General features: G+C 54.8%; 2 protein-coding genes across 2 annotated transcripts; one reads left to right on the top strand and one right to left on the bottom strand.

The window, feature by feature from the left end:
• Positions 1-2,144: 2,144 nt before the first annotated feature.
• BO70DRAFT_363893 (60S ribosomal protein eL27) lies at positions 2,145-3,263 on the bottom strand. Its single transcript, XM_025543677.1, has 4 exons — positions 3,170-3,263; positions 3,033-3,088; positions 2,305-2,641; positions 2,145-2,230 (listed from the first exon to the last, which is right to left on the bottom strand). The coding sequence occupies exons 1-4, from the start codon at positions 3,174-3,176 to the stop codon at positions 2,223-2,225; spliced, it is 408 nt and encodes a 135-aa protein (XP_025397669.1). The 5' UTR covers positions 3,177-3,263; the 3' UTR covers positions 2,145-2,222.
• Positions 3,264-3,561: 298 nt separating this feature from the next.
• On the top strand, positions 3,562-11,318 carry BO70DRAFT_381047 (uncharacterized protein). The gene is made up of 2 exons (XM_025545438.1): positions 3,562-4,092; positions 4,186-11,318. Exons 1-2 carry the CDS (start codon positions 4,022-4,024, stop codon positions 10,931-10,933), a joined length of 6,819 nt encoding a protein of 2,272 aa, XP_025397668.1. The 5' UTR covers positions 3,562-4,021; the 3' UTR covers positions 10,934-11,318.
• Positions 11,319-11,733: the final 415 nt, after the last annotated feature.

Genomic DNA, 11,733 nt, shown 5'->3' with positions numbered 1-11,733 from the left:
TCTGTCCGCCTCGACTCCCTCCGTCGCACTACGACGACGACTCCGTGAGTCTTGCTGCCTCGGGGCAACTCTCGCCAGTCCCGAGGATTGCGATCCAGTTTTCGACAGATCTTCCGTCCTTATCAGAGGCTATACCTGCTGCCTGTCACAAGGAAACAAAAAAACATGCCCAACCAGCCAACCCACTGCTATCCACCTGCCGATTCAACTCATCTCATTCAACGCGTGAGTCCGGATCACAGACAACGGGGGACGGACTCCTGCTTGACCCTCAGGACCTCAGGACTGAGACGGGTAACCGCGCTCGTTGATCTCCTGCGGGAGAGGCAAGCATCTCTGCGCCTGAACCCCCCCCCCCCCCCCCCCCCGGAGGGTCTGGGGTCGGCGGTCGGAGGTGCCCTGGAAATAATGCCCTGACCCTTGGAATGCCCGTCTTTTGTTACCATCAGCCCGTCTGCCTGCTTGGACGGTGTGTCCTGCTTGCTGCATTAGTTTGATCCGCCCGTCGGTCCAGGCGCTAAGAACGCCAACCGTCTGGTGGCAGTTTTGCACGTTCTTTTGAACCGCCCGCAACAATCCCTCCAAAATAACCTCTCCGTCGTATTCTGGTCCCGATATCGAGGATGTCATTCCCTCTTAGCGCCCACCATCCGCATCGTACTTCTGCTCAGGTGGCACTGGTTGCGTCGTGCCATCCTCGCCGGTCGCATCATGATCATCGACCTCGCTGATGTCCTGCATGTCGCTCGACGCTATCAGACCCGGATGTCAGTTCTCAGCCCCTGATCCCTGCTGGCATTGACACAAATGCATCGTAATGCAGTCCTTCGGTGCTCCAGGACCTTCTGGACCGCAACCCCGCGGTGAGGCACTTGGATTCCGCACGCCCGGATGGACGTCTCCCCAGGCTCCCCAGGCTCCCCAGACTATCCAGACCGTCCAGGTAGAGCGGAGTCTAGGTAGTATTAGGTCGACCTAGTTTAGCTAGCATGCACTCAGAAGTAGTGATTTTGCCCGATTCCTGTATGACGGCCACCCCTGAGATAACAACAGCATACCACCGACCTACCCCGTCTACACCTTGATACCTGCCAGGATTGCGAACAGACCCGGGGGATTGTCGCACCAACAAAGTCCAGCGCCTAGCCGGATATTCCCTCGGGTAAGGAACGACGTGCACAGATTGCAATCTCTAATTGCACCTCCGCATCGATCGGGTACACATCATGCCCGCATAATTATTCCCTAGCCATGGCCAGTACTTTAGACTAGACAGGACGGAGTAGACTACGCTGACAGCCCCGCATAAGATGGCTTTCCGGAGTCGGACACGTCCTGAGTCCTGACATACATCCGTCTAGACCACGGGTGAACATGGCCAAACCCCCTGCAGTAACCCGACCCCCCGCGCAGCAGGTGGACAAAGCCAAGTACTCTATGTACCTAGCAGCCGCCCGTCTCTACACTCAGGGCCCGGCCCTAGAGGTACACCATGGTACAATCCCCGGAGTACATACGAGGTATCACCCTCCGGTCTACATTTGGGTGGGGGGTGATTCGCTCCTGGGACTCCGCTTTTACCCCAACATTCGGATGCGCTGGGATTCTCGTACGGAGAAATCGCCGCGCGGGGATATAATCAACGACGGGACTAAGCGGAACTAGGTTTCCTAAGTAGATCGGAGCCCTGCTTGGCGGGACGGAGTGGCGCTCGGGACAGGGACGTCGATGTTTCTTTCATGACGGACTTAGATCCATATTCGAGCGGCTGCCGACTTCTGAAGAGGGGGGGGGGGGGGGAAGGAGGAGGAAGGTATGCGTTGTTCTGAGTTGGTCGGTCGGTTGGGGTATGGAAATCCAGATGCGTCCTGGTGAGCCGCGAGGGCCCAGATTAGTAGTGGCAAAGACATGGCAGTAGTGGTGGTAGAGCCAGTATCAGAAATCAGAAACAAAAAAAAAGAAATTGAATTTGTTCATATTTTCCATTTCATTGCGAGATGGACGCCAGATCTGAGTGGCCTCCCTCATGATAAAGAAAAATTGGCCAAGTCCTGGACCTGTACATCGACACATTTCCCATTTCATTTCTTCCGCTAGCTATGGCATACTTCACGTGATCCCATGCTTTCATGAACCGGGTTGTCCTCGATGCGTTTGCTTTTCCCTTTTGCCTCATCAAGACCTTGCGCGCTCAAACGACAAAACGCCCCAGGATATCCCGTTTAGAAACCTGCAAACCGACAGTCAGAATTGGTGGCCCGCGTAAGAAAAGAAAAAGCCGGATAGAGAGAAGGATCAACGTACGCAGAGGAGTGAAGAACCATCTGTTCTTGCCGCTGGTGTAGCGGTCCTCAAGAGCCTTCTTGACGGTCTTCTTGGCGTCCTCGCGCTGGGAAACCTCCTTGAAGGTCTCGGCGGTGACGGCGCCCTTGAGACCCTCGAGCTCAAGGGTGTAGCGGGTGGGCATGAGGTGGTTGAAGTTGACGACCTTGATGAAGGGCTTGATGCGGCTGCGCTTCTCAACGGTCTTCTGCCCCATACGGCGGGTGACCTTCAGGGGGTAGCGCTCGATACCGGCGACGATGGCGTAGGGGAAGGGGTGCGCCTTAGAGCCAGTCTCGAAAGGCTGGACAATGACGACCTGTCATATCGCAAAAAGAACCCTGGTCAGCACAATGTCCTGCAAATCAATCCCATCTTATCCATCCATCCGTTGCATCCGTTTCATCTGCTGCTGCCGCTGCTTGATCTGAATAGTCCGGAACATCCGCCCCCCATTGTGTGTTTGTGATTTCGCTCGTTCGGAGTCTCTCTCTCTCTCCCTCTTTCTCTTTCTCTCCCCTATTCCCATCCCAAGTACGTCGAAATTTCATCTCTTTCTTGCAATGATTTTCTTCTTTCACTTCTTTCGGTCGCGCGATGTCTCCGTCCCGTCCAGTCCAAGCTCGTCACAGTAGATGTAGAATAGGGATGGATATATATGATGTTCCTCGCCAGAAAAATAATGAAGCAGAATCGGTGGTTTGTCGTACCTTCTTACCGGCGTAACGGCCACGGGTGATGATGGCCACACGGCCCACTTTCATGACTATAATCCGACCATCATGTTAGTTTCGATCGAAGACGAGCAAAAGGGGGAGGGTCGAGGGTGAAGCGGCAGTTCACTAACACTTCATTGTGAAAGTCCCGGGGAGCGGCAGGTCGATGGGGTGGTTGTCGATGTGCTTCGGTCGAGTAAGTGAGGTTCTCCGCGCTCGACGTTCTATTTTTTTGAGTGAAGAGGGCTCAGGGCTTTGTGTGCAAAAATTCCATTGGTCGGATTACCGACTGGATGGCGCTAGACTGCTCCGGGCAGGTTTCTCCAAGGGGCTTAGTGCCCGAGCCGGTCGGGCGTGCAAGCCTCAGGCTGACTCAGGTGGCTGGGGAGGCGCTGGGGCTCACCGCCCCCGGGGTGTTTACCAGACAACGGCCAGGCGATCGGTTGCTAGGCGCGGAGCTTTGATGTGTACGCCGCACATTGGATCGGGCTTCCGTCGATGCCCCATGAGCTACCGTTCCCTCCCAGCCTCCATCTCCACTTTGATGGTTGACTATATTACTCGTTCTCCTCAGCGCGTGTGCTCTTCTTTTGTGGACTGGCCCTTGCAACCGTCTCGTCGCCACTGTTGTCCGTCGCTGTCGCCGTTGGCGTGGTTGTTGTTGTCGTCGTCGTCCTCCTTGATTCCCCCGCCTCTCCCCTAGCAAGCGCATTTGTCCCGTTGTTTTTCACTTTGCGATTCTTTCCTCCCTATGATACTCCCTGCATTTGTTGCGTTCTTGTTTTGACGAATTGATATGCCCTTACGATTTTGATCTGCTTTACCCTTTTTTTTGATGACCATTCCTGTCGCGCATTCCGGATATATCCCCTCGACCGATTTACTTTTTTAGCCACCACATCCACATACATACCCCCCCTCCCTCTCCTCCCTTTACTTGATTTTTTAGAATTTCCTGTTACACAACGGCATTGGAGTTGCCTATGATGCCTTCACACACTCGTGAGGGTTCCCACGACCGGGAATTGGTGGTTCGAAATCAATCCGTGCCCATGTACGTACCCACTCCACCCCTCCGCTGGGGCCCATATCCGCAAACCAAACCGGGAATTGTATCAGACTGACCGTGATCTCGTGGCAAACGAAGGTGGGACAGTTCGGACCCCGAACGGGCCCCCCCTCCGCTACCCATGAACCCCAGTTCTACCAGTCCTTTGACCAGAGGAAATGTCTCCCCGGGCATCCAGGCCGTCGCCGCCAGTTTCCAAGAGAAGATGCGCGAGAGCACGACGAGTCCGTACACGACAAACCCCATGCCGCCCAAGTCTCCGGAGAAGTCTCTCATCAAGGGCCAATTTCACAGACGCATGCAGTCTTTCCAGAATACAGATGCTCGGAGCGAATTCCTAAACTACCTCGAGAACCGGTCACCGGAGCGGCCGCAGCGCGCATCGATTCAGGACCAGAGCCCCCAGCAGTACGATACCACACCCACGAAGGATTCTCACTCCCTTGACCCGCGAGATGTCGACCATAGAGATGTCGATCATAGAGAACCCGAGCATAGAGAACCCGAGCATAGGGAAATCGACCATAGAGAACTCGTACATAGAGATACCGACCATAGAGAACCTGACCGGGGATTGCCTAATCTACTCATCTCCAACCGATACCTCTCCAGACCAATTCTGGGCGAAAGCACACCTCCTTCGGCGACCATGCTGGCGCTACAAAACATGCAATTGCCCATGCCACACGAGCCGCAACAACCGAAGAGTCTCGATGCAGACCCATTCATCGGCCCTCCGCGTCCGGACAACCACAACTTTCACTCATTGTCCACCCAGATCGTCAGCCTCACAGACATCGCCAGCAACCTGCAGCGGGAGATGGTGCAGTTGAGCCGACGAAGTAAAGACAATGCTACAGACCTGGTCAGCCTTAAAGCCGCAACCAACGCCCGAGATGAGGACATTCGCAAGAGTCTCCGTGATTTATCCTCCAATCTAGCTGCAAAGTTTCTCGATCCTGACGCTGCTACAAGGTGGGATTTCAGTACTCTCCTGGGCTCTGAATTTGGTAATAACCGCAGGGATTCGGATAGTTCCCCGAACTCGAAGAGAACAGCGCCACGAATGTCAAGCCCCAGTCCCTTTACCGCTTCCATAGATTGTGAACTGTGTGGATCTCCTTCGCCGATTTCCGATGGCTCCGCCAGCATCGCATTGCTCGAGAAGGTCTTGAGAGAGATGGGCACGAAAGAAAGCCAAGACAAGCTCCTGGAACTGGTCGAAGAAATAAAGTCCAGGCCCGTCTCCGATGTTTCAGACAAATCCACCGAAAATGCTATTACGGCAATGCTCGAAGAGATTCTGGACCACGTGAAAGAGGATGCCGGAAATAAGGCCCTGATCCGTTCACATACCGTGATCGGCGCCAGCGACGTTTCGTCACCGGGGAATCCTGATATCGGGGTTTCCCGAACAAGGTCCTTCGGCACCGAGCAGGGATACGAACCGGATATGGAGGTTGTCGAAGGCAACCACGGCCATGTTGCGGAGCGTTCACTGGTCCCTGCGGATAGTCATATGGCGGACGAGATGCTTTCAATCATGAAAAGAGTGAAGACCAGCGTCATCGAAGGAGGTGGTATGACGAACGAAGTTAAAGCCCTCGTTCGAGAACTGCGCGGGGAAGTCTTAGGGATGGGACGGAATCTAGCTCGACAGATTGAGGACGTTCAATCTTCTCGCGCCATAGAAGATAAGCCCGATGGTCCCAGCAACGAGGACATTGCTGCTATGGTCGAAGACAGTCTAAATGAACTCCGAGATCAACTGGCCTCAATCATCGACGAGAGCAGATACCAATCCTCCTCCATCTCGGAATTCCGGTCTGCCATGGACAGCGCCCAAATATTCGGCATCGTTAAGAAGGCCGTGGATGAACTTGACTTGTCCCATCTACGTGCCGAACCGCAGGGTCCTGTTATGGAGAAAGAAGATATCCTCGAGACTGTCCGGGAGGCCTGGGAGACCTATAAGCCTGAAATCGAGCTGCAGAACTTCGGACTGGAGCGCGAAGAGATCCTGGAGTGTTTAACGGAAGGGCTCAAAGAGTACAAGCCGCAGTATGAGGAGGCTGTTACGTACGATCAAGTGCTGGCGGCCGTCCAGGCTGGAGTGCAGAACTTTGAGCAACCACCAAGCATTACCAAGGAGGAGATCGTCCAAACCATTCACGAATGCCTGGCAAACTTCGAACCACCCGCTCCTCGCGGCGTGGAGCCCGAACACCTCGAGAGTATGCGCGATGAGATACTGCAGGCAGTCACCGAATCCGTCACATCTCAAACCGCACTTACGAGGAGTACGCTAGACTCAGGACTCGGCCGCGACGACATTCTGAGCGCAATGTCGCATGGCCTGGAATCCCACTTTGCTGCAGCCAAGGAGGCGGAGCACCCGCACATTACGAAGGAAGACGTTGCGAACGCCATCAACGAAGCCTTTGTGGCCCAGCAGTCGGTCGTTAGCACCCACGTTCAACCGAGTGTTTCCCGCGACGATATCATCAACGCCATCGCAGAAGGGTTAGAAAGCCAAAACTCCATGACAAGGGAGATTGAGCTGAACAGAGATGACCTCATGGAAGCGATTTCCGCCGGGCTGCACGAGGCTAACGAGGCGAACCACGGCATAGGCGAACAGATGCTGGAACGTGTCCAGGAGCAGTTTGATGGCATGAAAGAAGAGCTTGGTCAGCAATTCTCCGTCCACGAAGGCAACGCGGAGCAGCTTCTCAACACTCTCAAAGATGGCTTCGCCGTTGTGCGCCAGGAGGTGGAGGGATATGCTGCAAATGCTGCCGAAGCTTCGGGGAAGCATGAGATCATGGACACCGTCAAGGAAGGGTTCCGCCTCCTGCAGGCTGACATGGAGAAGACAATCACCGAGACCGCCTTCTCGAGTGGGCCTCGTGGCAACCCGGATACGCCGGAACTTCTTGATGCTATGGAGAAGGAGTTTGAGCATCTGCGCCAGACCATGAGCTCCTTGCTCATTCACAGCAATGTGTCAAACGAAAAAGACGAGATCCTAGACGCCATTCGCGATATCGCCGACCAGCAAAAGAATGCAAAGAGCGAAGAGATTCTTGCCGCTGTTCAAAAATTGTCCGAGCAGGAGACCACCTCCAATAATGAAGAGATTCTCACAGCCATTCGTGAGATGTCGGAACAACAGAACAGTACGAACAGTGACGAGATTCTTGCTGCTATTCGCGAAATTTCGGAACAACAGAACAGTACTAATAGCGATGAGATCCTCGCTGCTATTCGCGAGATGTCGGAACAACAGAACAGTACTAATAGCGATGAGATTTTGGCGGCTATTCGCGAAATTTCAGAACAACCAAAGTCTACGGGTCACGAGGAGATCCTAGCGGCTATCCAAGAGATGTTGGAGCAGCATACCCCCTCTAACAACGATGAAATTCTTGGCGCCATCCGTGGTATCTCGGAGATCCAAAAGCCTGCCAATAACGATGATATCACCGATATCATCAAGCAGGAATTCGAGGAACTTCGTCACTCCATGAACTCGACTCTTGTCCGTGCCGAACCGACTGAGCCGACGAGTGACAAGGATGAGATCATTGCTGCGCTCCGTGAGAGCCTCGAAGCATTCCGGGAAGAGACGAATCAGCCCAAGGAAGGTGGTGAAAACACGGGTACCGCGAACGGCGAGGTCATCGATGCCTTCACCGATGGTGTCGGTATCATCAGAGAAGACTTGGCGAAGCTCCTTGAAAGGCCTTCTGCTGGTCCCGATTACTCCGAACTTCTGGAGACGCTGAAAGAAGGTCTCAGTAACCTGAAGTTAGATGTTGAGGGTTTGCGGCAGTCCCAGAAGGAGAGTGAGGAGATTGAGACAACCCGCGGAGGGGAGCTGATGCTCGCCAGCGATAACAGCGCCAGCAACGATATCGAAGGTCTCAAGGCCCTGATTTCTCAACTCCAAGTCAAAGTCGAGGCCATCGAGGCTGCTCCTCGGGCTGCCGAGGCTCCTGAAGATATGCTGAAAAAGGAGCATCTTGATGAAGTCCTACTTGGTCTACAAGAGCTTCACAGCTCGGTGACGGGGATTGTCGCTCGGGACCAGCCTGCGGACGAGATGGCAGCCAGGAAGGAAGACACCGATGCTATCGAAACGCTTCTTCGGAATACCAAGGCCCAGCTGGATGAGATGACGTTCCCTGCTCCCGATGAAATCGCCAGGGCAGAGCAACTCCAGAGCTTGGAGGCTATGGTCAAGGAGACCAAAGAGGCCGTATCCGAGCTTTCCACTCGCGTCGAATCGGAGGGCCCGACAAAGTCCGAGATTGGTACCTTGGAGACCCTGATGAAGGACATGTGGATTGCACTGGACGAGATGAAAGGCAAAGGAACTCCCGAGGGTGAGGAGGAGAACGATGCCGAGAAGCTGGTCAAGGCGGACCTGCAGACCGTGGAGGCCATGATCTTCGAAGTCAAGACCCAGGTGGAAGAGCTCAAGCTCCCCGATATCGAAACCTTGCCCACGAAGACCGACATTCAAGATCTCACCGCTCTTGTCACCGAGTTCCGCGAAAAAGTCGATGCTGATAGCGAGATGACCGGACAAGCCTTCGACGCTCGAAAAGTGGAGCATGCCGGCCTTGCTGAAAAGATCGAAGAGGCCCGAAATGTCGTGGAGGGACTAGGTGACGAGCTCAGAAGCAAGCTGGATGGAAGTAGTGAGGGGCTCTCCGAGCTCAAGCAGCTCCTGGAAGGCCTGGCAGCTTCCGCGGAGAGCTTCACGACTGTCGAGAATGTCAACGAACTGACGGACCTTATCAATCGGGAGTTCGAACGCGCTCGGGGTGAGCAGGATGCGACCAAGCTCGAGAAAGAAGAGCGGGACGCAGCAGCGATGGTCAAGCATGACGAGACCAGGGCGGCTATCATCGTCGAGATTGGCACCAAGATCGATGAAAAGCTTGCTGAGATCGTGGCTAAGTACGACGAAGTCCAATCTTCCCTGGAAACCAACCTCGACTCCAAATTCACTGAGACGGCGGAACGTGACAATGCGCATCTTGAGGCCGTCACCAATACGAAGGCTCTGGCGGAAGATATCAAGCTTGTCATTGGATCCATGGGGAACAGCGTCAACGAGGCCTGTGAGCGGATGTCCTCGGATGCGCAAACCTTCTTTGAGAAGGTGGACGTGTCTTATACCAAGATGGAGGAGATGCACAATGATGTCAAGACTCAGCAAGAGCAGGCCCGGTCGGATATCGAGCGAGCTGCTGCTGCTACTGACCGTGTGGAGAGCCAGCTGCATGAGTTCCACCCCCAGGTGCTAGAGTCTATCCAGGAGATCCTCGCCATCGTTGGTCAGCACTACGACCATTCTCAGAAGTCGGCGCAGGACATCCGGATGGACCTCTCCACGATCCCTTCGAGCATCACCCCCTTGCTTCCTGCCCTGCCACCGCCGGAGCCGGAGAAATACGATGACGGTCCGGTTCACGAAAAGCTCAATGATCTCCTCGAGCGTGCAAAGAGTGAGCAGGTTCAGGAGACGCTCAACACCCTCGTCGAACGCGTTACCAATGACCAAGTCCATGAGAAGCTGGACAACCTCTTGAGCCACACTACAAGTACTAATGGCCAGGTTTACGAGAAGTTGGACGAGCTTTTGGAGCATGCTGCTAATACCAACGGACCCGTGCACGAGAAGCTGGACACGCTCATCGACCATGCAAACAACCACGACGAGTCGGTTAACCAGATGATGAAGCTGGATGAGATGCACAAGGACATTATGGAGACCTCCCGCCGAATGAACGAGATGTTCGCCGCCCAAACCGCCATGGTGGCCGAGGATAACGAGCGCCGACGCAAGGAGGCGGAAGAAGCGGCCGTCGCCCTGGAGAGGAGAAACGCTCAGCGGGAGCAAGTGGAAGCCGAGATCATGACTCTGCGAGAGGAGAAGGACTCTCTACTATCTATCATCCACAGCCTGAAGACCGAGAAGGAGGACCTTGTTAAGCAGAACACCAAACTTAACAAGGAGGTCTCCGGCTTGGAGATGGCGCTTGAGCTCCGTCACGAGGAGATGCAAGTCATGGAAGACCGTGCGGATAGTCTCGAGAAGCGGATCCTCGAAGGAGTCCTGGACCACGCTCGCAGTGTCCTCCTCAGCCGTCCCAACGGGCCGGGTGTGAGAAAGGCGCGTGGATCTCGGGCCCGCGGCCCCAGTGCGACCAGCACCGCCAGCACCGCCAAGGACGCCCGTAGCATTCTCGGGAGCAGCGTCGGGATGGCGTTGAAGAAGCGCGGGTCGGAAAAGGGATCCGGCACCCCTTCCGGCAAGGAACGTCGGATTCTCAGTCTGAGCAACGTCACGGGCAACCGCGGGCCTGGTGAGCGACAGGTGAGCGGCCAGAGCGGATTCGCGAGCCTGAAGCGCAGCCACTCTTACCGATCGAACGCCTCGCAGCGCAAGACCTCCTGGGGCGGTCGGAGCTCCGTGGTGAACAAGGAGAATGATGTCTTCCCGGAAGAGGACGAGAACCCGAGCGGAGAGGAGAGCGACGGCGGCACGGAACGGCGCACTAGCTATACGGGCACCTATGCCGACAGCATGGTGTACGGCACCAACAGTGTCGCTTCCGTCGATCGCCGGGCCAGCGCCGCTAGCTCTAGCGGGCTACATTCCATTGCAGACGATCAGGAGGAGGATGCGTCGGACGCAGAAGACGATGCTCACACGACGAAGGCGGATGAGCTCGACGAGGCGTCATCGAAGATGGTGGTCTATGGACATCACAGCGATAGCGGACTCGGGGCCGACGAGCTCACGGCTTAGTGCGCGCACGTGGACGTTGGCCTGATCTGATCTGATTTAATCTGATCTGATTTTGCTGCATGACCGACCCCTTCTCTTCTTTCTCTTTGTCGGTCATGGGCAGCGTGATGTTACTTTCTGGCTTGATAGCATTTCCCCCCTCCCCATTCTTCTCCTTCGAGTATTTGTTGATACGTGCCTCCGATATGACGGTCGGGTGGCTTGGGATTGGTTGATTCTTTTTCCTTTGTAATTTCCTATGTTGTGATGACCCCTGTATGCCCCATGTTTACTTACCCATCCATGTTTGATTGTTTATATTCAGCGAGCGGACGGCATTGGCTGAGTTTTGTATGTATGTACTTGAGTTAGAACTCGTCATGAAGTCGATACTGTTACTGAGTTAGTCCTTGTGCTGTAGATGGCCGTAGAGAGAAAGAATGTACAGTTGTGCTGTCAAGTCACATGGCATGAAGTCATGCCCCCTACTGAGTCAGCCACCACAACTATTATTATTATTATTATTTTATTGCATTATTGCATTATTGCATTATTGCCTGCCTTGTATTGAATGCTTGCTGCTGCAACCCTCTTTATTCCCCCTGCAGGTGGGTAATTGGCCCTGATTAAGCGCCGGAGGAGCCCAGACGCCCGAGGCCGACGGTTAAATAGGGCGAGTTAGCCTGGGTCCAAGAGCCACTACTCCGTACCATGGCTGCTGCTCTGTAGACCAGACCGAGGCCGCTAGTCTCCGCCCTCTTCTCCTTTCTGCTGTCCCCATCTTCTCCTCCTCCTCCTCCTCCTCCTCCTCCTCCTCCTCC

This window comes from Aspergillus heteromorphus (assembly GCF_003184545.1).
Source record: "Aspergillus heteromorphus CBS 117.55 chromosome Unknown BO70scaffold_20, whole genome shotgun sequence".
NCBI classification, from domain to species: domain Eukaryota; kingdom Fungi; phylum Ascomycota; class Eurotiomycetes; order Eurotiales; family Aspergillaceae; genus Aspergillus; species Aspergillus heteromorphus.
This window is presented reverse-complemented; position numbering and strand designations above follow the sequence as displayed.